At 58.6% G+C, this 26,837-nt stretch overlaps 1 protein-coding gene across 1 annotated transcript; it reads left to right on the top strand.

Annotated features, from left to right (window-relative positions):
• The first annotated feature begins 98 nt into the window (after nucleotides 1–98).
• Nucleotides 99–26,561, top strand: BAIAP2L2 (BAR/IMD domain containing adaptor protein 2 like 2). The gene is given in 15 exon segments (XM_053919563.1): nucleotides 99–980; nucleotides 2,106–2,181; nucleotides 2,671–2,757; nucleotides 3,224–3,285; nucleotides 13,851–13,922; nucleotides 14,146–14,262; nucleotides 15,094–15,240; nucleotides 21,465–21,617; nucleotides 22,007–22,145; nucleotides 22,320–22,402; nucleotides 22,404–22,558; nucleotides 24,515–24,844; nucleotides 25,031–25,226; nucleotides 25,800–25,843; nucleotides 26,062–26,561. Coding segments are annotated over 15 exon segments (1,788 nt in total). The 5' UTR covers nucleotides 99–929; the 3' UTR covers nucleotides 26,138–26,561.
• The last annotated feature ends 276 nt before the right edge of the window (nucleotides 26,562–26,837 follow it).

Here is a 26,837-nt window from a genome sequence, read left to right as displayed (position 1 = left end):
TGTGCATTGTGGTGTGAGTGCCCCCTGTGCCCCCACCCACCGGCACCCTGCAGCCTTGACCTTCAGCCTGACTGTGGTCTTCATGTGCCCACTCACATGTCTGCTCTGTTTTCTGGGCTCCCTGGGGTGGAGGTGCCTCCTATTTCCCCAAGGCCCCCAAAATCAGGTTGGCAAGGGAGTTCAGAGGTGGCAGCCAGGCCCACCTGCCCCAGGGTAAGAGGCCAGGGAGAGACGGGGCTCGGGCAGTCTCAGTGAGCAAGCAGGGCCAAGGTTGGCCCCCAGGTCTGTGCGACATTAGAGCTGGTGCTATCCCCTCACCGGCTTGCAGAGGAGCTGGGCAGGCGCAGTGGGCATGGGCCCTAGGCCCTTGAGGTGCAGGTCTAGTCTGAGGGGCTCAGGGCAGAGACGAAGCCTGACAACAGTGGCAACCCACGGGTGTGTTCGGCCTCCAGTGGATTCTGTTGGGGAATTCTTGGGGGAGTGTGATGAGCAGTCCCAGCCCAATTGGGTAGGCAGTACCCACTATGGCAGGTGGAGGGCTGGGGTTCCCCAGACCCGGGGTCCCGGCTGGCCTGGCGAAGCCTTGTCCTTGAGGTGGAGGTGACCTAGCAGAGTGGCTCATCCACGCGTGCCCGCCGGCCGCGGCTCAGAGGGGTAAATAATTGAAGGGCAGGTCACACGAGCCCGCCCGCGTCACAGGATGCCGTCCCCGCGGGGTCCGGTTACGCCCCAGATCCAGATCGCGCTCTGACATCCCTGGCTGGTGAATAATTAAGCTGCCACCCACTCCGCGGCCGGCCTCTGTCTCCAGGTCCTGCTCTTCAGCCCCCTGCACTACCCGCCGAGCAGTGGGCACTACCTCAGGACCCCAGTGCTCCCTGCCCTGCCAGTGCCGCTAGCCCCTGCTCAGCACCTGGGCACAGCTGCCCATGGCCCCCGAGATGGACCAGTTCTACAGGTCTACCATGGCTATCTACAAGGTGAGCCTGTCTACAGCCGGCCTGGGGCCAGAGCGCCCTGTCCCAGGGTGCGGAGCTTGGGCCTGCTGGGGGGACAGAGGGTGAGTGTGGCCGTGGAATGTTCTGGCAAGGAAGACGTGGAGCCAGGCTGGGCTGAGCGCTGGGCACGGTGGGGACTTCTGGGGGCAGTCATTCACCCCAGCCCCAACTGAGGCTCCCAGGGAGGGTTTGTCTGCTGTCCCCAGTGAGTGGCCTGCCTGCTGAGACAGCACTCCAGCGCTGGGCGGGTTGGGACAGGGCCCATTGTGGCTGGAGCTGGGAGCAGGGGGTCCAAAGGGCCAGCTGGCCTGGGAGCAGGAGCTTCTCCCTCTCTGTCTCTGTGCCTGTCTGTGTCTGTATGTCGTCTGTGTCTCTCTCGTTTCTGAGCCCCTCACTCAACTCTGCTGCTTCACTCCAGGGGGGTTGCTGCCGTCCCCACAGACATTTATTGAGCACCAACTGTGTGCAGGACCCTTTCCCATGTAAGCCTCACATCACCCCACCTGTGGGGTTAAAAAATCACCCAGTTGGATAGATGAGAACACTGAGGCCAGAGAGGTCAAACAGCTTGGTCAAGGTCACCAAGGGAGGCAGCAGGGCTGCAGGGATTTGAACCAAGACCGAAGTCCAAGCCCAGAGTGCTCTCCCACTGGCCGGGCTTGGGGTGGCTGTGCTCACAGAGGGCTCTTCTCTGAGGAGGGCAACCTCTGCCCTTTCCCTCGAGGTGACTGCGGACTGTCTCTGTGTCTAGCCCCGTGAGAGCGGGACTCAGGCCCGGGTTGAGCTGTGCCCAGCTGGGGTCTGCGACGGACTGGCATTCTTCAGCCCAGTGGGAGGAGGTGGACCCCCCAGGGGCACTGTCTTGGGAGCGAGGTCTCACCAGGATAGGTGTGTGAGCAGGGTCTGGCCAGGAGTCCCTGACCTGGAAGCAGACCACAGGGGAAGGCCTCTGAGTCCCGTACAGGATTCTGGGTGACCCCAGGGTTCTAGATGGACTCCCCTAGGTTCTGGAGGCTTCTCATTAGGGCCAGGGGTGCCCACCTCCGGAGGCCCAATGACTTGCCTCTGGCCATCATTTCTTCCTGTCCCCTTGCCCTTGGGGTCCAGAGCATCATGGAGCAGTTCAACCCTGCCCTGGAGAACCTGGTGTACCTGGGGAACAACTACCTGCGGGCCTTCCACGGTGAGTGCCCAGCCACAGACCCCCGTCCGACCTGTCCAATCCACACAGACGTGCGCGCCCCCACCCATGTTCTCTGCACTGCATGCCAGGCAGCCATTCCCCGTTTCCCAGGAACACACCCTCTCCCAGGACTGTGGACAGAGGGTCCTGCGCCATCTGTGCGATGGACAGGCTGGGACACATCTGGAGCCAAGTGCCCCCAAACCCTCCCTGCCTTCTAGTTCTTCAAAGTCTGTTTCTCCCCACCAGCAACTGGAGCCCACCTCTCACCTACCCCCACTCTGTGCCCCCAACACCTGTGCCCATCCCTCCCGATAGGCACCCCCTCCCTGTACAGGCCCACACCACCGAGGGCGCCCCCTCCCTCCCACATGCACCTCAGCCAGACCCCACAGTGTCCCCTGCACTCTGCCCTGGTGGAGGGACAGGTCTGCAGAAGGGTGGGGCAGCTGGAGGAGGGTACCGCACCCATTCCTTCCCCCCACACAGCTCTGTCGGAGGCGGCCGAGGTGTACTTCAACGCCATCCAGAAGATAGGGGAGCAGGCCCTGCAGAGTTCCACGTCACAGATCCTGGGTAAGGGGCTCCCCCTCCCACCGTACCCCCCCATGCCCTTTTGAGCCTGGGGTGCTCTCCTCCTGGCCTCCACCCTGGGCCTCCTGCTGTCCAGGCTCCGGACGCTCTGCCTGCCTTCCTGCTGCCTCCCCTCAGGCCCGGGGCTGCCTTGCCCCTCAGTCTCGGGTCCCACAAGGCATTGCTTTTATAGTCTTGCCCTTCTAGGAAGTCCTACCCCGCCAAAAGCCCAGGCCTTGCAGCCCAGGGCCCAGAGCCTGAGCCCCACCCCACTGCTCCCTGCTGGGCTGGGACAGGTGCTGGGACAGGTGCCAGGACAGGTGCCACCTGAGTCTTAGAGCCACATGGGAAATCCCAGGACTTTGGTCCAGAAATGCAGCCTTAGGTGGGCCCTTCTGGAAGCTTCTGGCAGGAAAAGGGTGGGCAGGGCAGGCTCCCCTCATGAAGCCGTTGTTCTTTGTGCTTGTAGGTGAGATCTTGGTGCAGATGTCGGACACCCAGCGACACCTGAACTCTGACCTGGAGGTGGTGGTGAGTACTGGCCTACGGGGTCACCCGCTCACGTCCCTTCTCAGGGAGGACTTCCTAAGGCCTTAGTGATGCAGCAACACCGGCCAGGCCAGGCTCTGCTGGGCACGTTTACCTGCAATGTCTTCTTCCAGCCTCCAGCCACCTGGGAGGCAGGTGCCATTTCTGTCTCTACTTTACAGAGGGGGAAACTGAGTCTCAGAAATGTAGCCCCTCGCCCAACATCACAGAGTGAAGGGAGGAGCCGGGAGAGAAAGGGTGTGGTCCCGGTGCCCCTCCCCACCTCCAGCCCCACTCTCCCCTCTCCCAGAGCAGCCAGTGGGCTGACCTGTCCCACCTTTGAGAACAGCCCTTCCAGCCCAACAGAACTAAATCCGGGCTCTTCAGGGAGGACTTCTGGGCCCTGCTGACCTGGCATCGTCCTGGTGGTACCCGCCCCCACCCCTGCCCAGCCACCCTGAAGAGCTGTACCCACTAGACATAGCCTAGCCTTCCCCCTGCAGGGCTACTGTTATGGGGCCCAAAGCCCCCACCCCTGCTGTCCAGCACAGTTGCCCCCTCCTCCAGGAAGCCTCCCTGGCTCCTGGGCAGGTTCAGTCCCTCCTCCCTCTGAACTCCTGACAGGTGCTCCATCTGTTCTTAGCACGTGGCAGAGAAGAAACTGAGCCCTGCAGCCGGAGCACCCGCTGCACCAGCTACTGGCTTCGTGACCTTGGGGAGCCATGTAACCTTTCTGAGCCTCAGTTTACCTGTCCATGAAATGGAGGCTGCTATAATAACTGTCCTGTAGTATCTTTGGGAGGGTCAAGTGGAGTGAGTCAGTACACACCCTTCACCCTGGCCCCTGGGCCCTTCGTGTGTCTCGGCTGTGGCGGTTGGAAGTGACATGTGCTCCCCGTCTGAGCCCCTGCCACGACGGGGAGCCCTAGTGGGACATGATCTTCTCTCTGGAGCTCCAGAGCCTGGGGTGGGGACTGGCACCGAGCGGGGCTTCGCTGCCTGGGAGGAAAGAATGAGCTTTGAAGCAAGGTGGGCATGGCTGGACGGGGAGGAGAGAGGGCGCCCTGAGTGGGCATGAGCGTGACACCCCTCCAGCAGATAGGCGCCAGAGGTCGGGAGTAGGGCAGAGTGGGGGCGGGGGCAGTGATGGGGGGCCTCAGAAGGTTCTGAAGGAAATTCAACTAATTATGACAATTCGTGGTTCTCAAGTGTCTGAGGGGAACCCTGAAAGTCAAGGTGCCCTTTGGGGACCCCATTAGGTGCTCAGCGGTTTGTTCACCGTGTCGAATGGGGAACAGTTTTAGCAGCAGAAACTGTGTATCCACCTACACACGAGAAAGATGTCCCCCGGGTCTGCCTCCCGAACACCCCGCAGTGTACGTGGCACTGAGCCTGCCCCACCTCCAGCGGCTCGGCAGGGCGTTGTGCTGCCTGGCTCCCGCTGCCTGTCCTGCCAGGGGCCTCCTGTCCTTGTGTTTGACAGCTCTCCGTGTCACTTGTGGAGCCCCTGGGCTGTGCAGGGACGAGTGTCACCCAGGCCTGCTCTGTAAAAAGAGCTGCCATCTCTGGGCACCAGCATCTTGGCTGTGACAGCAGAGCAGGGCCCTCGGCCAGAACCCAGAACCGCACTGGCCCGGGCACACCTGGGGCCGTCCCCCAACTCATTCACTGGGTAACTGCTGACTGCCTCGTGCCAGGCACTGTCGTGGGCACTGCGGGCAGCCCTGCCCTGCCCCAGGGCGGAGCCAGGCCAAACCCAAGACTAGGCGACTAGGCAGTGTGTGTGCGGTGGCAGGTTAGATGCAAAATAGGCCCCAGAGGAAAACAGAGCAGGGAAGGGGATGGGAAGGGCTGGAGGGGCGTAATTATTTTTAAATCCTCACTGAGAAAATGTTTATTGATTTTAGAGGAAGAGGGAGGGGGAGGAGGAGAGGGGAGGAGAGAGGAGGGAGAGAAACATCAACGTGAGAGAGACATTGATTGGTTGCCTCTCGTACGTGCCCTGACTGGGGACTGAACCTGCAGCCCAGGCATGTGCCCTGGACAGGGATCGAACCCGCAACCTTTCGGTGTATGGGACGATGCTCCGACCAGCTGAGCCTGCCAGCCAGGGCAGGGGTGCACTTTTTCACACTCAGGGATAGCACCACTGCAAAGGTGACGCTGGGAGAAGGGCCCAAGGGGGGGGTGAGGAGGAGCTGGGCTGACCTGCGTGGCAGCGCCTTTTGCACAGAGGGAACAGGGCGTGGAAGGGCATGAGGAGGCCATGTGCTAGCCTGAAGACAGCGAGGGCGAGCGTGGAGCATATGACCAGCCGCCAACAGGGCCCGCCCCGCTCGGGAGTGGGCATCGTTAGGGGGTGCTGAGGAAAGGTGAGATAGGACCTCACTTAGGTTCAGATTTTTAATGTAAACTGACATGCAGGTCCTGAAGCGTTCGCTGAACATGTTAAACCTTAATGGGCCACAATCAGGCAAACCCACCCTTGCACCCACCGCCACGCAGGCCAAGAACTTTGCAGCCTCCCCGGAAGCCCCTCCATGTGCCCCCATGAAAATCACCCTCCCTCCTTCCCATAGTGACCACGTGTCTGGCACTTCCGTGTTCCCTTCGTCGTTGATCAAAGCTTGCCCCCCTACACACTAGAGTTTGGTCTTGCCCTTCTTTTGTTTTTTAAATACGTGTTTGAGTCTCTCAATCTACTGATCCCCCTCCCTCCCCTCCATCTCTTTCCTTACATCTCATCTGTCGAAGGCCCTGGGGCCAGCTGATGGCCGTTTCCTCAGTGTGGCACTTGCTGGTCACACACTCCTGGTGCAGCCTCACTCGTACCTCTGTCCTCTGGCTCCAGAGGCCTGATGGGCTCGAGTCCCGCCCCTCCAGCGAGGCTGGAGGGGTGCTGCCGCCTGTTATCAACAGCCCCGGGGGCTCAAGGTGTCCAGGCGCAGTCACCACAGGGAGTCACAAAACGCTGCTGCTCCGGCGGCCTTTCACTCCCTGACAGGGACGTTTCCAGGAGAGTCACCTCTCCTTATCTGCCAGCCGTTACCCAGTGACCCGTTTCACACGGGGAAGGCGGGGGGAAGGCCAGCGCCTCCTTTTACCGTCCTGTCCCCTGTGAAGGCGACCAGCGGCTTCATTTTTTAACTAGCACAGTTACTGTGGTGTGCTGGGATGTTCTCAGTACCATAGACTGAAACCTGTTTGATGTGCTTCGGACTTTTGCAGTTACTGTCTTTATCTGAAGCTGGGAACGTCCTCTGTCTGGGCAGTGAAGCCTCTTCAGTCCGGTTCCCAACTCCTTTTGGTGCGGCCCTGGCAGCGTTGACTTCCTAGCCGCGCCGCCTGACGAGATGGCCCCTCCTCCCCCGGGGCCTTTCCAGAGTCTGGGTGCCAAGGGTTTTCATTGCTCCCAGCTTGGTGGTTTTGGGGTCTCTTTGGTGGCCAGCGCTGTGCACACACATGTGTCTGCGTGTGTGCATGTGTGACACATGTGCATTTACATGCACGAACACATGTGCACACTGTGGATCCATGATGGTGTGTACCATGTATTTAAAGATAAAATACTTATAAATTCATACATACTGATACTTCCAATTCACATGTGGCCTCATGGGACCTTTGCTTCACCCCTCTGTGTTACACCAGGGGCTTCGGTCCATGTCAAGAATCCTCACTCTCCGAGACAGAGAGTGAAATAATTGGAATATCCCACATCCCCACTGGCTTTACCTCCCATCACACCGAACCATCTCTGAACAAGGATTAACTCGCCAACCCACCACCCACACGGTTTCTGCAAACAGCTCGCGTTTGTTCTGCATCTGCTGTCCCCATGCTTGTCCCACTTTGGAAGTTGTGCTGTGTCCACTCGGCCAGAGTGCGGAGCCATCACACGCCTTGCTGCACCCTTTAGCCCTCACTGGCCTTTGTTTGCAGGCGGCTGCATCTTTAATGTCCAGTGCTTGTCATTGTCCTGTGGGAAGCTTGTTCTCCAGGGGTCCCCGTGGACGGGCTGGTGTGCGCAGTGCTGAGTCCTGACGTAGAGATAAATACTTAGTTACACCTGGAAGCCAGTGTTGTTGGGTGTAAAATCCTCGGCTCCTCCCTTCTTCCCTCCCTCCCTTCCTTCCTCCCTTCCTTCCTCTTTCCCTCCCTCCCTCCTTCCTTCTTTCTCTCTCTTTCATTTCTGATGATCTTAAATATGTTTTTCTTCTAACATTGAACATTGCTATTCAAAAGTCTAATTATTTATTTTTTCTGTTGTAAACCACTTGTTGTTGTTGGTTTTTGCCTAGATGCCCAAAAGACTTCTTATTCTTTCTTTTTCTCAATTCTAGTGATTTTTCCAGGATCTGTTCTGACACTGGTCACGGTGGTCAATACTCTCCGTTATGTGGTGTACTCTTTCAAAATATAATTTCAAGTCTTTTGTTTTTAGTTTCAGAAGAAGTTCTTTTGAATTACAGGTTTTAGAACTTTTTTGTTCCCTTTCTTTGTGTTTCTTCTTCAAAACTGCTATTATCTATATATTCAATCTTCATAGCCTAATTTTAATATGTCTCTTCCTCTTGGTTATTTTTACTTTTTTCCTTTATTTCTTCTTTTCCCTCTACTTCTAAATATTATGACTTAGTATCTGGAGTGAGAACGGAGCCCATACTGGGAGCCCTATCGTGCGTATACAGACGGAGAGAGAGACAGGTACGTAGACACAGAGACACAGGTTGCTGTGATGGACGTACACACCCACTTCGCTAGGATATAACTCACACACCATAAAAGTCACGCTTTCAAAGCGTACAATTCAGAGGTTTTCAGTATAGTCACAGTTTTAAAACTATCTCACTATCTAATTTTAGAGCATTTTCACTGCCCTCACCCCCAAAATAATCTCTCCCTATTTCTTGGTTTCTTCTTTATTTCAAATTTATTTTATACTTCTCCCGAGGCATTCTCTGTTGTATTATTACTTTGTCGCATGTTGCCTTTATTACTAAACTTTTTTTCTTTTTAAATTTCTAATTCTCGCCCTGGCTGGTGTGGCTCAGTGGATTGAGTGCCAGCCTGCGAACCAAAGGGTCACCAGTTTGATTCCCAGTCAGGGCACATGCCTGGGTTGTGGGCCAGGTCCCCAGTAGGGTGCGCGCAAGAGGCAACCACACAGTGATGTTTCTCTCCCTTTCTTGTTCCCTCGATCCCCCTCTTTCTAAAAATAAATAAATAGAATATTTGAAAAAAAAAATCTAATTCCCTCCTGAATTCTGTCACCCATTTCTGAACTTTGCTAATTCATACCTGTATCGTCCCTTTCCAGCCCTGTCTCATCTTCTCAATGCCTGTTTCGGGGGCCGATGTCTCTGCGGCCTTTCACCGTCGGCAGGGATGTCCTTCTGGTCCTTCCTCTCTTCTTTCGCACAGTCATTTTCTGTGGGATTTAACGTCAAAGGTTTTCTTCTCCTCGTTTTTACGCGAAATTAGTTTTTATCAAGGGGAAGTGTACGTACAACAAAACGCCCTGTTCCTAGCTTTGAGTTTGAGGAGTTTCGACCTTGGGTGCGCCGTCAGCCACTCTGCTGGCCGGACGAGGTTTCCGTCAGCCCAGAGACTTGCCTTGTGCCCTTTGCTGTCCTTTTCCACCCAGAGGCACCACGGCCTCGTTGCTATCTCCAGAGATGAGTTTGGCCAGTTCTAGAACGCGCTAGGAGTGGAACTGCGTCCTGCTCCGTTCACTCGGCATGGCGTGTGCATGTTGAACGCGTGGCGTCACGTGTATCGGTGCTGTGTTGTGTTTGGTCACTGCACGAATAGGCCACCGCTGTCTCTGTCGTGGCCACGGGGCTGCTTCCCGTTTGGGGTTGTTGGAAACAGACCTGCTGTGGACATTCTCGTACGAGGCTTCTTGTGGACGTATAGCTTCATTGCTCTGGGTGAGTGCCTAGGGGTGGAAACCGTGGGTCAGAGGGCTGACACATGTTTGGCTTTGTGAGAAACTGTCGGAGAGCCCTCCGAAGTCCTTGCACCGGCCGGCGCTCCCGCCGGCAGGGTCTGAGAGCTGCTGTTGCCCTACTGCGTCCTTGCTGACGTCCTTGCCGAGGTCCGACTCGCTATGTTCTGTTCTACAGTTCTCACGGGTGTGGGGTGGTGGCCTCGCTGTGTTGTATTTTGCATATCCTGATGACCTATGACTTTCAATGGGCTTATTGGACATTTGTATGTCTTCTTTTCTTGTTCTTTTTTTAATTTGAGGGAATGGAGGGAGGGAGAGAAACATCACTGTGTGGTTGCCTCTCACACGCCCTCACTGGGGACCTGGCCTGCAACCCAGGCATGTGCCCTAACTGGGAATCGAACTGGTGACCCTTTGGTTTGCAGGCCAGCACTCAATCCACTGAGCAACACCTGCCAGGTGTATATCTTCTTCATGAAGTGTTTGTTTAATATTTTTGTCAGGTTACTATTGTCGATGGTGACATGTTAAAATTGTTATGAAGCCCAATTTGGCAATTTTTTAAAAAATGGTTTGGGCTTGTCTCCTACCCAAGAAATCTTCGCCTACCCCCTTGCAAAGATATTTTCCCAACTTTTCTCGCAGAAGCTGTATATCCTGGGCTTTACATTTATTTCTAGGATCCAGCTCAAATTTATGTTTGTGTGTGACGTGATAGGAAGTCGGGGTTTGCTCTCCCCTGTACAGATATCTGGCTGTCCAGAACCCTTTAAAAAGACTTCCCTTTCCCTGTGCACTGGGCTTAGCGTCTTGGTCAGAAATTGATTTGTCTCACGCGTGTAGGTCTGTTTGTGAACTCTCTGCCTTGCTCCAGTGATTTCTTTGTCTGGCCTGTGCCGATACCACACTGCATTAATTACTGTAACTTTATAGTAAGTCTTGAAGTCAAGTAGTCTAAGAACTTCATTCTTCTTTTTCAAATTGCCTAGTCCATCCAAGATCCTTAGCATTTCCGTGTAAGTCAGAGAACCAGCTTGTCTAAGAACGGCTGCGGGGTTTTCACAGGGATTGAGTCAATCTGCGAGTGGTGGTCATCTCGACAATTGCGAGTCTTTTGATCCCTGAACACGGTATGCCTCCCTCTTATTTATTTTTCAGAGCAGTGTTTCATCATGTTCCGTGTAGCAGTCTTGCCTATCTTTCGATAGATTTATTTTCAGGTACTTGATGTTTTTTGAAGCCATCTGTAAGCGGCATTGTAAAACATCACTTTCCGCTTGTGCGTTGTTTGACCTGCTCTTCAGTGGGGTTGCTCTGGCTCCCGTGCTGAGAATCAAACAGCAGCGGAGGACAAGCGCGGAGGCAGGGAGACCAGTTCGGGGCTGCAGCGGTGCCTAGGGCAGGCAAGGGGTGCTTGGCGGAGGGCTGCAGCAGGGCTGGTGGTGAGAAGAGAGCAGGCCCCACGTGGAACCCGCAGGGTTTTCTGATGGATTGGATGTCCGTTGCAAAAGAAAAAGGAAAGTCCAGGTAACTCCAAGGGCTAACCTGACCACCTGGAAAGGTGGAGTTGCCTTTAGCTGAGGTGGGAAACCTGGGTGTGGAGCCGTTTGGTGGGAGGGGGAGATCAGAGCTCAGTATTAGACACAACAAGTGTGCGACGATGACCAGAACACCAAGTGGAGAGTGGAACCCTCGGCTGCGTGGGTGAGACTGGAGTTTGGGGGTGAGGTCTGGGCTGGGGCCACCTCTGAGAATTGTGAGCATGAGGACTGCGTGAGCTCCCGGGGCAGCGGGGGGCTCAGGGACGAGGCCCAAGGCCTGAGCTCTGGGTCAGCTCAGCGTTAAAGGATCAGGGGGGTGAGGGGGAATCAGCAAAGGACGGAGAAGAAGCAGTTGGAGGGGGCAGTGCCGGGAATGCCAGGGGAGTGTGCTGGGCTGGAGGCTGAGGGAAGGAGGCATCTCAGGAGGCGGGATGATGACAGGTGGTGAGTCCTGAGAACTGACTTAGCAACATGGAGCCTCCATGACTGAGAAGATAGAATTTCTGTTGGCATGGTGGGGCATAGCCTGAGTGGGGGCGACCCAAGACCTAATGAGAAGAAGGGGGGGAGGGTCAGCCCACAGAGGCAGCTCTTTCAGGGGGGTTTCCTGTAGGGATGGTGGAAGGCTTTCTCGAGTTGCTGGAGTAACTCCATACATAGAGCTTGTGGTGCACGTTTTTACCAGCAGACCTGCCCTCAGCTTCTGTACCGAGGGGCTTACAGGAGGCGCTAATGAAGTGTGTGCCCTGAGGCGGAGCCAGGGAGGGTGGTGTCTGTGCTGACCTGCTGGGCCTTCCTCGTCTGCCTGGGGGGGGTGACTTCCTTATCCCAGAAGCCACCTGCTAATTATTGACAGCCCCTCCACAGCGAGAGCTCAGAGTCCACTTCCAGCGTCATCCTCTTAATAGACCGACTTCTTAGGAGCCTGCCAAGGACTTTCCACGAACCCAGAGGCACCTGGGCCCACCTGACTGGGGCCGCCTGGGCCTCTGTCCCTTCCCTGTCTGTGGTCACAGCGACGCCGCAGTAGTGGGAAGCATTGTAATCCCGCCGTCCCACTCTGAAGCATTGTAATCCCGCCGTCCCACTCTAACACGCAGTCCCACGGTGGACACAGGTCACACAGGACCAGAAGTTGGAGAGACGTCCAGTAAGGGAAGGCAGCTTGCTCAATAGCAGTCTTTCCCTGCAAGAGGACTGGGAGGGGGGAGCCAGAGTGACGAGGGGGGGAGCTCCCAGCTTGTTGGCTCTCAGTAGTCATGGGACGCTGGCAAAGCCCTCCTGCAGCCGGGCCCCCCAGGGCTTGCAGCTGGGGCTGGCTGTCACCCCTGCTGGCTGCACCCACCTTTGTGACAGCCCCACTTCTAATGCAGTTGCTCCTGGCATGTCCATTCTGTTGATTTGTGCCCTTTAAATATTCTCTGTGGCTGGCAGGGCGGTCGCAGTGCATCCCTCCAGGCACCAGTCGCCTTCTGTATTTGTGCTCAGGTTACGGATATGCCTGGGCTTCAACGGCCTGCCCCAGTCCCGCATTTCTACACAGTCGTTTCTGTCGGGCAGTTTCGAAGGAGCCCACGTTCTGTGTTCAGGCAGAAATCTTGAACTGTGTCTTCAGTGGGAGGCAGGCCAGCGGGAGGGTGGGGCGCCTCCTTGCCAGGAGGCCCCGCAGATGCAGGTTGAGAAGCCCAATCCTACAGGATCCAGCAGAAACGGGGCCCCATAGGGCGGACACGTGCATTCAGCGCAGCTTATAACACTGACACACCCTCACGCCACAACACAAGGGCGCGAGCGCGCGCACACACACACACACACACACTAGGGGTTTCTGGCGTGGCCGGTCCTGGGGAGACCACACTCAAGCTCCCTTAGACACCAGCAGTTACCAAGGCTTCGGAAACAATTGTGGGAGAAACACTTACAATTCAGAACTTCTATATTTACTAGTTTTTTCTGCATCCTGGGAGGAAATACCAACATTCCTTTCCTGGGTGATGCCTGAGCCTCTGGGACAGAGCTCCCAGAGCACAGCATGGGGACCCCATGGCAGGGGGTAGGGCCCAAGCAGAGGTGGAGGGTCCTCAGAGGTGGACGTGGCAGTGGGGTCAGAGATACTCGCTCCTCTTTGCTCCCTGTGCAACCTGAACTCAAGGGCAAAGAGGGCAGCTGGAAGGATTTAGGGTCTGACGCCCCAACAATGCAGTGTGACCCAGGGAATGCTGATGGGGACACACGGGGACCATGCCAGGTGACTTCCAAGGCCCACAGACTCAGAGCTCATCAGGTTTATAAGGCTGGACCTTAGAGGGCATCTGGCCAAGGCTTCACTGTTACAATGGGGAAACTGAGGCCCAGAGAGGGGCAGCAACTTGTCCAAAGTCACAAAGCAAATCAGAGACCCAACCAAAACTAGGACCTGGCTCCCCCAAGACTGAGCTCAGTGGCCTTCCCGGCGTCCTGGCCACCCAGATGGCCCCCCCTCACCTGTCATGGGAACGTGCCGCCCCAGAGCTGAGGCCTCCACAGTTCTGAGCGCCTCTGTGGGCCCACCCCTGCCCTCGGTGCCAGGGACACAGAGATGGGTCGGACTGGGTTCATGGCCACCACGCTCGTGGCTATGCAAAGGGGCCGATCAGGGGCCCAGCAAGAAATCCTGCCCTGTGGCTGGAGGAGTGGACAGTGAGCACACGTGTGCAGGCTCCAGAAACAAGATGACTGAGCCTGGGACCCTGCCTGGGGAAGTCCGGCTGGCGAGTGTTTGGGGATGGGCGGGGACTCTGGGCGCAGCGAGTGGCATCACCAAAGCACAAACTGAGATGGAGACTGAGAACCAGAGGCCACTGGCACAGTCATTGAGGGTGCTCTCGAGCGAGGTTCAGCGCTCTTTTGCGTTATTAACCATTTAATCTCTCCTCCAACCAGGAGCTTTTATTATGCCCGTTGCTCTGGTGATTGGCAGGTGCCTGGCGTGTTAGCACACGGTGGGCCCTGTATTCAAGTGGGCCATGCAAGGGATGCTAGGCCCTGAGAAGGGTAGGGCCGCCCTGATCGCCCCCGCCCTGCGCTCCACACAGGTGCAGACATTCCACGGAGACCTGCTGCAGCACATGGAGAAGAACACCAAGCTGGACATGCAGTTCATCAAAGTGAGTCTGGCTGCCGCGCTGGGCCCCCCGCCCATCACAGGCAGACCGCCTCTTCCGTATGACACAGGGGCACATAAAGGTCGACACTGGGCATTGACCGACCCCAGGTTATGTCCACTTTCCCGCCTGAGCCCTCCTGCCCCTGGCCAGCGCTCTGACCCATCGGCCGGGCCTCTCCAGCTTCTGACGTGGGGGTCTCCCTCCTCTCCCCACCCCACCCAAGGACAGCCGCCAGCACTACGAGATCGAGTACCGCCACCGGGCTGCCAACTTGGAGAAGTGCATGTCTGAGCTGTGGCGCATGGAGCGAAAGAGGGACAAGAACGTGCGGGAGATGAAGGTGCGAGGGTGGGGACGTGACTGGCGTGACTCGGGGTGGGGGGGGCCTCCAGCACCCCCTGAGCTCCCACAGCCCGCACCAGGCCGACTCCAGGGTATGGCGCGCCACAGCCTCTGTGCTGAGGTCAGCCAGCCCCTGGCCGGGTGGGAGACACTGATCTCAGGGACACCCCCAGCACGGCCCCTTCCCTGTCACTTCCTGGCCCTCCCCAGGTGCCCCAGGCCCCCTCCAAAACCCTAGCACCTCTCCTGCTTCTCCATTTCACTGAGTGAACCCGAGACCATCAGTCACGCTCTCCTGAACCTGGTAGCGAAGGTGTGACCCTCCCACAGTCCCACCATCCTCCCCCTCCCCCGCCGTGCCATCCCTCTGCCCCGTTGTGGCTGAGGCCAGCCCTCCTCCCAAACCCTCCCCCCACCTCCCCACCCCGCTCACCCCTGGCCTCTGTCTCCAAGACCTTCATCTCCCTTCCCCTCTCCTCTTCTGGCCCCTTCAATAAGCTCCTGTCTCTTTTCAGAATCTTCCCTCCCAAGTAAGGGGGATATTAAGCAACTCATTTGCACTTTCATTAAATCAGCCTCCCTGGGCCCCACCTCTGGGCTGGGCCCTGAGCCGGGTGCTGGGGACAAAGGGATGGCTCACACACCACCAGCCCTGCCTGGGGGGGGGCACAGCCAGGCTCGTGAGGATGCAGCCGCCCATGAGACGACAGGCCTGGGAGCTAGGACAGCCTGGGTGTTCTGGGGAGGCCTCGGGGAGGAGGCGGCTGAGTCAGGAGGGACGGGAAGGTTGCAGCCCACCCCGCCTCCAGCCGGAACCCCCTTTCCCCAGGAGAGCGTGAACCGGCTGCACGCGCAGATGCACGCCTTCGTGTCCGAGAGTCAGCGGGCGGCTGAGCTGGAAGAGAAGCGGCGCTACCGGTTCCTGGCCGAGAAGCACCTGCTGCTCTCCAATACCTTCCTGCAGTTTTTTGGTCGGGTGAGCTGCGGCTGGGGGACAGCGACAGCGGCGGAGCCCCTGGGGCTGTGCGCTGGGGGGGCGGGGCGGGGGGGGGCTGGCTGTGTGCAGGAATTTCTCTCCTTTCCTCCTCTTCCTTCTTCCATGGTCAATATTCAATTTATTTACTTACTTTCCATCTTTCTTTGTTTATTCATCTCTGCGTTTGTTTGTATCATCAGGTATTCATTACGCACTCGTGATTTTGTTTATTCTCACGTTCACTCGCTGACTTGTGCACTTATTCGTTCACATGTGAACCGTTTATTGTGCTCATTCCTGCTGGCGAGCACTCGCCGCTCAGAAATTCATCGAGTCGCAGGTTTACTCAGTTACTGTCTGTTCATTTTCTCCCGTAATTTACATCCTCTCGGTGCTTGCTTTTCTGTGTGCTGGACCGGTCAGGTTTCTCCACGCCTCGCTGTCTTTCTGGCGGGGTTGCTCTCTGTGCTCCGCGCCTGGTGGTGTGGTGCCGTTGGGTGTCAGACCTGCTCCGCAGGGGGCGCCACGTGGGTGCCCACTGCCCCTGGAACCCAGTCTACCGCTTGCACTTCCGCTTCGTCCAAGGTTCATACGCCCTCCCCACTCCCTCTTCTCTTGGCTCTTTGCTATTAGTGTGTTTCTGTCACTAAAGTGTCGCTCCGCCTGTATTTTTGACTCTGACATCTGTCCTCTGATAGAGGACTTCAGTCTGTTCCGTGTAACCTAGCAACTGATACGCCTGTCTTACTCTTTTCGGCTAATTGACTCAATTGTACTGACTCTGTCATTTCCTCTTTTTCTCCGGTTCTTGTTCTGGTCAGCTTGGCTGGGTTACTGTACCTTCCCCTTCCCCTTCACTCATCGGGAAAGCCTACCGTTCTTTTACTCGTGATGGCCTCACTTCGCAACCCTTGTAATCACAGGTGTTTATTATCTTTTCCAAAAAACGCCGACCCTCCCCACCAGTACTTGGTCCATTGCTCCCCACTGGCTGTCCTGCCCTCCCTGGTACTCTAAGCGGGGGCCTTGGGAAAGCTTTCATTCCTCCCGTGGCCCTCCCGGACCCCACCTCCCAGTTTTGCCAGGAGCCTTCAGGACCCCGAGTTCCAGACCCTCACTAGCTCCCTCTTTGCAGCACAGCCCTGCTCTTGCAAGAAGCTTCACTCAGGTTACACACAGGGCCCAGCACTCGGCACGTCCCACCCCCACCCCGCTAACACTTCCCCACGCACGTGACCAGGTGCACCACGCACTGCTCCCTGTCACTCCTTTTCACCTCCCGCTGTCCTGAGGTTTCTGTCCTGATTAGTTGGGGCGGCAGGAGGACTTTCAGCAGCGTGTTCTGTGGATACGCCTTTTCTCTCGTGGTCCAGGATGATGTTCCTGTTTCTAGTGTCGGGTGCTCGCCTGCCTCCGCCCCTGTTACGTGCCTGGCTCTTTCTTCCTGGGTGCTGGAGGTTTTCTCGGGAACTTGTCCAGGCACCAGGCGAGCCTGTCGGCACCCTTTCAGTCTGTAGGTCTCCCTTCAGGGCAGGGGAGCTATTTTCTCTCCCGTTTCTTTCTTTTCTTTCTTTTTCAAAGATTTTATTAATTTATATTTTTTAGAGGGTAAGGGAGGGAGAAAGTGAGGGAGAGAAGCATCAATATGTGGTTGCCTCTCACATGCCCTCACAGGGGACCTGGCCTGCGACCCAGGCATGTGCCCTGACTGGGAATCGAACCTGCAACCCTTTGGTCCACAGGCTGGCATTCAGTCCACTGAGCCACACCAGCCAGGGCCTCTTCCGTTTCTTTAATTACTGTTATCTGTCCACCATCATCCCTTCCCCTCCTTCTGGGTTTCCCATCATTTGGGGCTCCACATCGATGACCTTCTCCCTCACCATGCCTGTTTCTCTTATCCTTGCTCCGTGTTTTGAGATGTGTGTCCCCTTGCCGTGTCACACCACTGGTCCTGTTCTCCACAGGACTGTCCTTTCTTACTGTATCTGCTCAATTTTACATCTTGAAGTCATGCTCTCTCTGGGTACGAAGGTCTTTCTTATGCAGCAAGTGCTCTTATCAAGTTCTTGTTAAGCTTGTCACCCCCTTCCCTCACCACCTGTGTGGTCTGGTGGGTCTTCTTCCACGACCACCGGGTCCCCCAGGTACCCTGTTTCTTTCCTCTGGCTCCTCGTGGTCCTGCTCCCACTCCGGGGGTCAGGGACGTGAACGGCACGAGCTCAGGCAGTGGACACAAAGGCCCCAGGTCTTCCCATTGCTCCTGCTCTCCTCAGCCTCGGGGACAGTGACCCGCTGCAGGCAGGCTGCTGGGGCGGGCCGTGCATGCTGTGCGCTGCGCCCGGTGCCCGGCTGAGAATACGGGCGGCGCTCTGCTGTCCAGGCCGAACGCGCGGTGCAGACTGTTTGCCTGGGGAGCAGAGTGCCTTGTTTTCACTTTGTTTTTTTACTTTTTTTCATAAAGAGGCTGTCCGCCCACCAAATGCGTGCCTAGCAGGCTCTGTCCATGCAGAGGGGGCACCTGTCTCTAAATTACAAAACGGTGCCTCATGGGCCAGCAGTGGCCCACACCTGTGGGCCCGGAACTCGGGAAAGCTGGCAGCCCCTCCCAGGCCACACTCAGGAGGGACACTGGGTGTTGCCCCACCCGCGTGTCCCTGTGGGCTGCCCCACTTGCACCCCGAGTCCCAGGCCTTGCCTGGGCCTCTTGGCTAGCCCAGCAGTGGTCAAGGTCGTGTCCCACCCTTTTTCTGTAAAGGTCCCACAGGGGCCACACCTCAGAGTCGCCCTTCTGGTGTGTGAGTCGTCTGCCTGCCTGCCTGGCCTGGCCTAGCTGTTGACCCCTTGAGAGAGGCCACCTATGGTGTGTGCGGGAGGAGGGCCAGGGACACCGGGACACCATCCGCTCACAGATCGGTGCCTTTGTCCCTGCACCCCCAGCATAGCCACTTGCTGCCCCACGGGTACTTGCTGCCCCCCCCCTCTCTGATTGTAGCCGCCCCGGGGACAGGGAAGCGCTGTCTCATCATGGATTTGATCTGCATTTCCCTGATGATTAGTGATGCTGAACAATTCTCATAGGCTTACTGTCCGCGTGTGCATCTTCTCCGGAAGGGAATTCCTTTCTGCTGGTGTCCTAACAGCTAACCTCCCACTTTAAGAAGAAAGCAGCCGCCCTTCGCTGGCTGCCCCTGCTGGGTGATCTGGCGGATGGGCGTGGTAGGGGGCGGCGATTCAATGAGCCTGATTTCCCCGAGCTGAGGGACAGGTTGCTTGGTGTTGCTTAGTGTCTGACCCGGCTGGGCTTTAGGACATACGAGCTCTAATTCCTAAGATAATTAACTGTCAATATTTACATAGATGTCTGGTACTGTAGCAGTAGACACAGGATTTAGAACAAGATTTAAAGAACTGTAACGCCTGACGGAGGAAGGCGGCCTGCTCAGGGTCTGCAGTCATCCGCCCTGGCTCCGCCCAGGTCCAGTCCAGGCCTGCCTGGTCCGCAGCGTTTCTGAGCTCCGTGCAGTCTGCAGCCCCAGGACAGATCCGTAGAGGTGGAATTTGTGAGTCCCCTAGGCGTTGGCTGTACCGGTTCCCACTTCCGCCAGCAGTGGATGGGGCTCCCGGCCCCCTTGACAGCGGTGTGAGCTAGCTTTTTGCTCTCTGCCAACCAGAAGGGCGGAAACGGCCCCTCAGCGCAGGGTTTCCTGGTACTGGTCTCCTACGCGGGGCTGACGTGTCTTCAGTTTCAGAGCCACTGGCTCCCCTTTCGCCCCGTGCCCCGTCTTTCCCTCCACTTTCCCCATTAAATTGTAGGAGCTCTTTATATGTTACTTAAATTAACCTTTTCTGGGAAATGAGTTGCAAATATTTTTTCCAGTTTGTCATTTATCATTTGACTTTGCTTATTTTAGGTTTTGCCACATTTAAAATATATACATCTTTAAAGATTTTATTTTCAGAGAGAGGGGAAGTGGGGGAGAGAGGGAAACGTCAGTGTGTGGTTGCCTCTCACACTCCCCCTGCTGGGGGCCTGGCCGCATCCCAGGCATGTGCCCGGACTGGGAATGGAACCGGCCGCCTTTCATTCTGCAGGCGGGCGCTCAATCCACTGAGCCGCACCAGCCAGGGCTAAAAACATACATATTTTTATTTAGTCAAATTTATCAGTCTTTTCTTTTTAGTTTATGGGGTTTGCATTTATGATTAAAAAGGCTTTTCCACTCCATATGTGCTTTTAAAATTCTCCCATGGTCTCCTCTATGGCTGAGAACATCCACCAGGCCGGTTTCCTCCCCAAACACCAGCTGCAGTGCCTGGAGGCAGGGCCGAAGGAAGCCTTCGAGGCTGAGTGCTGTCCGGGCGCTGCGGCCATCACTCCCAGAACCTACATACACAAAAAAAACTTTTAAAGATAAGGTGTGAAGAACCTAATGATCTCGCTCTGCTCGCTGCCTCTGAAACAGGCTCTGGGACGTTTGCTGTGTGGTTTTGCTCATTACTTATGTGGAGCAGCAGAGAGCGCGACCCTGGTGACCACCTGGGCTAGTGGCTCCTGAGACGTGAGGCTCAGAGCCCGGTTTGCTGCCGGGGATCACCGTGAGGTGTGGGCAGCCAGCCCGGGAGGGAGAAGGGAGCGGTCACTGAGGGGCAGGCACGGGCAGCCTCCTGGGGACGCCCAGGGCGGCTGCACTCTGCATCTGGGTGCGGGACCTTGGCTGTCACCGACCACTGCGGCCCTCTGCACCTTCTGCCTCCCAGGGCTGCGGTGTGAACTGGATAAGGCAGGGAAGCCGTTAGCTGGGCCGGGCACAGAGTGGACGCCCAAGCAAGGGCAGCTTTCATTATTCCTAAGGTGACAGTCGAGCTTGGTCTCCAGGTCGGGGATGTGTGACTGGAAAACAGGAGAGACCTTTCGAACTGGAGAGCAGTGTTTTGGTTGTACCTGGGAGGTCATTGATGGAAGTGACTGAGCAAGGGACAGCACAGGTCACACGTACCATTGGAAAAAGTGGTATTGCCTGTCACAGTTCCTCAGGGCCATGCAGGGTAGCGCCAGGGGCCGGTCCAGGGCCAGAGGAGCGAGGGCACATCGTGGCCCAGACACCCATCATGGTTTTCTTGGAAGGAAGGGGCAAAGCAGGGCGGGCAAGTTTAAGCAGGTTTCAGGTGGCCAGTCTGAGTGATCTCAGTGGGCTCTGTGCTACAGGGTGACTCAGGGCCGGGGAAGTACTGGCTTGATGTTCAAGGTAAAGAAAGGGGCGGGGGTACAGCTTTGGATTGGTTGCTTTGCATATGACAGGCACGTTCCGGGGCAAGTGTTTACTATCCCTAGGAATTATCTAGGCCCTGGGAGGGGCAGCCGCTCCAGGAGAGCAAGATCCCTGGGATGTCAGAATCATAAAATACAGAAACTTAAAACCATAATTAACATACACCAGAGGTCTGACACTTAAAGCCCTCCCACCCCAAGTTGGTATGGTCAGCTGCTGAGTTAGTGTCCTTGAAGGCCTTCAAGCAGAGCCAGAGGCTGGGGTATTGGGGCTACTAGATAGGAGGTGCTTATGTAGACTACAGGGATGTCCTGGGAAAACTGTATTTGAAAGGCCTCTTTAGAACACTACTCCAACTGCCTTAAACAGTGAAGGTGCTTAGTATTTTAGTTACTGGGCAGTTCAAGGGTTTCAGGAATAGCTGGATCCAGGAGCACACAAGATGTCATCAGAAAGTTGCCATTGTCTGTTGCTTAGTTGTAGTTTCCTGTGTTGGCTTCACACTGCCTATTTAGCAAACCCCATGAGGTGAAAGAATATATTTTTCCGGATTGTTCCAGCGTGAGTACTAGGATTGGATTCTTTGGTCACAGTTTTGGGTAAGTGCCATCCCTGAGTCCATCACTGCAGCCAGGAGGATGGAGCAACCTGAGTGGCCAGCCGAGGTTCCAGGCGTACTCCTGTGTGGGGGCAGTGGGAGAACTCAGCCCAAAGGACACAGAGAAGGGGGCAGGGGACACTCCTCAGGAGCTGAGTGCTTTTGACCAAAAGGGGGTGGGCTGACGTTGGGCGAATCCCAGGGGACCCCATCATCTTAGCTCCTAACAGCTAAAAATCTTTTCCTTCCTCAGCTTGCAGGGCCCAAGTCCCCAGGTCTAGGGTGCCACTTTTGAGCCCCAGAATCTGGGGGCTGCTCAGATCTGGGCCACCCCTGCGTTCTCGCCCCACCAGGCCCGGGGGATGCTCCAGAACCGAGTGCTGCTGTGGAAGGAGCAGTCGGAAGCCAGCCGCAGCCCGTCGCGCGCCCACTCGCCAGGCCTGCTGGGCCCGGTGCTGGGGCCGCCCTACCCCTCGGGCCGCCTGACGCCCACCCGCCTGGACATGGTGAGGCCTTGGGCGCCCCCGCCGCTATTCGCGCCGCCACTCGTGCCCCCGCCGCCATTTGCGCCGCCATTCGTGCCCCCGCCGCTATTCGCACCGCCACTCGCGCCCCCACCACCATTTGTGCCCCCGCTGTCCCCAGCACCCTCCGTGGGGCCCTGGGGCCTGAGGCCCTCCGCCTGGAGCCTCCTACCCCCCAGGGTGCCGCTCTACGCAGCACCCCCCAGCTGGCCCTTCCGCCCCGGCGCGGCCTCCGCACCCCCCTGGTGGTTCGGTGGTCGCAGGCCCGTGAACCCTTACGCCGACTTCTGGGACTGGGGGTGGGGGCTGGACTAGGGCGCTCGGCCCCGCCCCTCCCCGCCCCACCCTCCCCTGCCCGTCTCCCCTCGCAGCCCCAGAGGCCTCTGGGAGAGTTCAGCTCCCCCCGCAGCCGGCACGGCTCTGGCTCCTATGGCCCCGAGGCCACCGAGGCGAGGACCGCGTCCCAGCTGGAGCCAGACCGCCGGTCCCTGCCCCGGACGCCGTCTGCCTGTGAGTGCCCCCCTCTCCCCCACGCTTGGAGCTCAGAGGGAGGGCCAAGGACCCTGGATGGGGATCCGGGAACCGGGAACAGGAACAGAGGTTGCGCTGCAGCAGGAGGGAATGAGGGTAGACGCACAGGAGAACTTCCCACCCACGTGGCACCGCGTTCTCCCAATTCCGCAGCCTCACTCTACACCAGCGGCGCCCAGCGCTCGCGCTCCAACTCCTTCGGTGAGCGCCCGGGCGGGGCGAGTGGCGGGGGGCAGCGGCAGCGGGGGCACCCGGAGAGTCCGCGCCCTTGTCTCCCACTCGGAGGGCGCCAACCACACGCTGCTGCGCTTCTCGGCCGGAGACGTCGTGGAGGTGCTAGTGCCGGAGGCCCAGAACGGCTGGCTCTATGGCAAGCTGGAGGGCTCATCCACGTGAGTGGGAGCCGGGAGGTGCAGGATGGGCTGGAAGAAGGACCCGGGAGGCCTGAACTCCAGCTCCGACTGAGGCTTCTTCTGCTTCCCCCGGGGCCTCGTCCATCCCTCCCCCTCTCCCTCCTAGTGCCGTCTCAGTTCCCTCATCCACTCAATGAGAGTAGGGAGCGCCGCCTCGCTGAGTTCAGGGCGGGGTCCTTGGGCGGATGGTACAGAGTGGGGAATGGGAAACCTTGTCACTTGCTTACCTGCTGTGCACCCAGCACTGGGAGGGACGGGGCAGCGCCCCCCTCTCCCTGGAGAGTCATGCGGAGTATGTTGTGGTCACCAGCAAGCCTGGGGGGAGGAGAGCAGGGATTGGCCGCCAACAATGGAGTGGGAAGGGAGCACTCTTTCTCCTGGAGGGGTAGGAGTCGGGGCCTCCCCACACCGGACTTTATGGACAGGAGACATTGGTGGTGCCCACTCCCACTCCTGCTAGTGGAGAAGGGATGAAGGACAGACGGAGGGGCGTGAGTGAATGATGCACAGAGGATGGAGTGTGGGTTGGGAATGGCGGACAGCAGGGCTGGTGAGAGGGTGGTCTTGTGGGAAGGGGGTGCACGCTTGTGTGAGCTGATGGGCAGGTGGGCAGACAGGTGGGGGTCATAATGGGTGGTTGGGGGCATGGGAGGGTGTACAGATGTGCGTGGGCTGGGTGACTGGAGAGGCACATGAGTGGGTTGGTGGGTGGGGGCAGGCAGTGGGCAGGTGGTGATGGACAGATTAGTGGGTACACAGTGGATTAGTGGCCCATGCGTGGTTGCCCGCGTGGATCACAGATGGCTGAGTGGACGGATGCATGGGTGACGCGGACAGGATGGTATAGTAAGGCACAAAGGTGTGTGGATAGCTGGGTGGATGGCAGGGGACTACACGGGCCAGGAATGGAAGGATGGGCTGGCAGGGGGACAGCCGACTAAGCACAGGAATGGCGGAAACCCCTGCTTTGCAGAGCCACAGGAGAGGACTGCAGGGTGCCATCCTGCAACAGGGGTGTTCCAAACTTCCCTGGGGACCCGGATAAATGAAACCGAGCCCCGGGCTCTCGGACCACACTCCTGGGACATCCTCTTTTCTCCTGTGGCCCATAGGTTAGGGGAGCTTGGGATGGCAGGTCTTACCGCGGGTGAAGTAGAGAGCACGCCGCAGTGGTTCCTCCGGCGGCTGGGGTCGGAGTAGCTCCGGTCTCCGCTACGCGAGGGTGGTGTGACTGGGCTCTGGAGTCCAAGGCGGCTTTTACCCAGTTGTTCTGCAAGAATCTGACGGGTTCTCTGGAGCCTTAAGAGGCGCAGGGACATGGATCGTAGTGCCTCTCCCTCGACCCCGGCCGCTTGCAGCTGTGGTAATGAGCTTCCAGCCAGGCAAAAGCCTCAGAAGCAGGGTGCCCGGTGTCCCCAGGACCGGGGGGCAGCAGCTGGGTTGAGAGGGGAAACGCACTGGCTTGGGAGCCAGGCACCCGGGCTCGGGTGCCCCTCCCTGTGGCCGCCTGCAGTTGCCTGTGGACCCCTGCCCTTCACCGTCACCCTTGTGGGCATCTGTGGGTCCGTCTTCCCACCAGGCTGGGAGCCTCTAGGGAGCAGGAGGAGTGGGTCTGGCTTTCAGGGCCCCCACGGGGTGGGTGCCGAGTGAGCAGAGGATGAAGTAGTGGCCCCAGATCTGTGGACACATCACTTTCCTTCTCAGGCCTCCAGTTCCTCCTCTTAAGGGGCCCCAGCCCTTGGTGGGACATGAGGCGGGACTGGTGGCTTTGAATGCCGAGAAAGGCCTCCTTCAAGGGGTTAAACGAGTCCCTCTCTGCAAAGCCCCTGCAGCGAGGCCGGCCGGCCGTGCCCGGAGACTGCGCTCCCCTTAGACGTGGTGTGGGGCCACTGCTGGTGGGCCTCTCGCTGAGGGACCCCCGCTTCCGGCCCGCAGGAGCGGCTGGTTCCCTGAGGCCTATGTGAAGCCATTGGAGGAGGTGCCCATGAACCCCATGAACGCCTTGAACCTGGTGACCTCCCTGAGCCCCATGAATGCCTTGAACCCAGTGACCTCCATGAACCCCATGAACACCTTGAACCCGGTGACCTCCATGAACCCCATGAACGCCTTGAACCCGGTGACCTCCATGAACCCCATGAACGCCTTGAACCCGGTGACCTCCCTGAGCCCCATGAACGCCTTGAACCCGGTGACCTCCCTGAGCCCCATGAACGCCTTGAACCCGGTGACCTCCATGAGCCCCATGAATGAGCTACCCTCCAGGTAACTGGGTGGTCAGAGTTGGGGCAGGGGTGGGGACTCCAGTGCGGTGTGGCCCCCCACCTGGGGGGCATCTGTGAGTGGCAGTCCTGACTGGGCCCCGCCCCCATTGGCTGCTGGAGAAAGGGCGCCCCCTATCACCTGGGTGCGGACTTGCTGACCCCTCCCCCCTTCGTTCTCCTGACTCAGGTCCTACCCGCTCCGGGGCAGCCACAGTCTGGACGACCTCCTGGACCGGCCGGGCAGCCCCACTGCGCCCACAGAGTGCTGGGACGGCCGGCCCCGCTCCCGGACCCCGAGCCGCGCCCCCAGCCCCGCCCCCACACCCTTGCCGGGCAGCCGCCGCAGTAGCATGGGCAGCATGGGGGTGGCCAGCGATATCAAGGTGAGCCCTCTCCCCCGGGCTGCCTCAGCCCTGGGGTCGGCCTGTGGGCAGGGAGACTGGAGACCAGGTAACCCTCTCTGCTTTGCCACTGTGCCTGGCAGGGGACCCTGCCACCCACCACAGTCTGCCCAGCTGTGCAGGGCGGGGTAGGATGGGCTCACTCAGGTGGCGGGTGGGGGACGTGTTCACCTCAGGGACTGGAGCCCCCGGGGTCCTGCTGGGAGTCCGGGGAGGGGCCTGTCCTCCCTGCCTCCTGAGGAAACGTCCGGCCAGGGGCCTGGGGCCGAGCCTGGGCTGGGGCCGGTGGGGGGAGCACAGGGAGCGCCTCCCCATAGGGTCCCCCTAGCCTTCTCCTGGGGGCTGTGGCTGGCCCTGGAGGTGGCACTCTGCCCCAGAAGGTTTTCGAGTCTGAAACCCATGGAAGTCTGGGCTTCAGGACGCCAGGGCCACACTTCCCTGGCACCGCAGGGACCTCCAGTCCAGTCCTCTGCCCCCCTGGGGGCAGGCGGGAGGGGCAGGAGCTTGCTTGCCCCTTCCCTCCCAAACTCGGCCCTTTCCCCCCTCCCGCTGCAGAAACTCATGTCCTGGGAGCAGCACCCTCCAGAGCTCTTCCCCCGGTGAGTCCTGGAGCGTGGCCTGGCCGGGAGGGGACCTGGCGGGAAGGGGGTGGGGGCTGGGTTCAGTGGAAGGAGGTGAGGCGGAGGTGGAGGTGAGCGGAGGTGACATGAGGGGGACAGGCGGCAGGGGTGGACACCTGGCTCGGGGGTCCAGCTGCCTTCCCTGGACCCACGGCCGGCTGGAGACCTGGGCCCTCTGCTTGACCTCCCCCTGCCAGGGGCACAAACCCCTTTGCCACCGTCAAGCTGCGGCCCACTGTCACCAATGACCGCTCAGCGCCCCTCATCCGCTGAGGTGCCTTCCTCCGCCGGTGTGAGGTCACCCCGCCCCCGCCCAGGGGCTGCCCAGCGCTGGCGGCGGGGCGGCGGCGGCAGCAGCAGCAGCGACAGCAGCGGATCCCGAGAAGTGGGGGCCCTGACACTGGGGGCGGCGCCCTTCCCCTGTCCGCGACCTCAGCCCGAGCAGCCCGAGGGTCCTGGCATGGGGTCCGGGGTCTTCCAAATAAAGCAGGCAGAATGGGGAACGGAGCCCTTCCCCTCCGGGGGCCCCAGGGCTCTCCCTGGGGGCCTACCTCATGCCCCCCGCCTTTCCCCCCCTTCCCCACTGCAGTGGGAGGAGTCCCTCACATGCCCCTCCCCCCACGCACGTCCTGTTGAACTTTTGTAAACAACGAGAAATAAAGCAAGTGGACACGGCAGCAGAACTGGGGGTCTCTGATTTGGGGGATTGGGTGGGGTGGGGATGGAGCCGTCCTGCTGGGGAATGGGGGTCCGGGAGCTCCTGAAGGTCCGTGGCCGGTGCCTGGGAAGCCTCGCTCACTTTAGCCCCTCACAGCCCTCATTTTAAGCAAGTCTTTAGGTCCACCCTCAAGCCTCACCTCTACACCCCCATCTCCGGCCCCCAGGGAATAGTTCCCTTTCCAGAGAAGGAGGGGTGGCAGTGGCCCAGGTCCGGGACCCTCCGTAAGTCACCTCTGGTGGCCTGGACACAGCA

The sequence above is a fragment of the Desmodus rotundus genome, chromosome 3 (genome assembly GCF_022682495.2).
Source record: "Desmodus rotundus isolate HL8 chromosome 3, HLdesRot8A.1, whole genome shotgun sequence".
Taxonomy (NCBI): Eukaryota; Metazoa; Chordata; class Mammalia; order Chiroptera; family Phyllostomidae; genus Desmodus; species Desmodus rotundus.
This window is presented reverse-complemented; position numbering and strand designations above follow the sequence as displayed.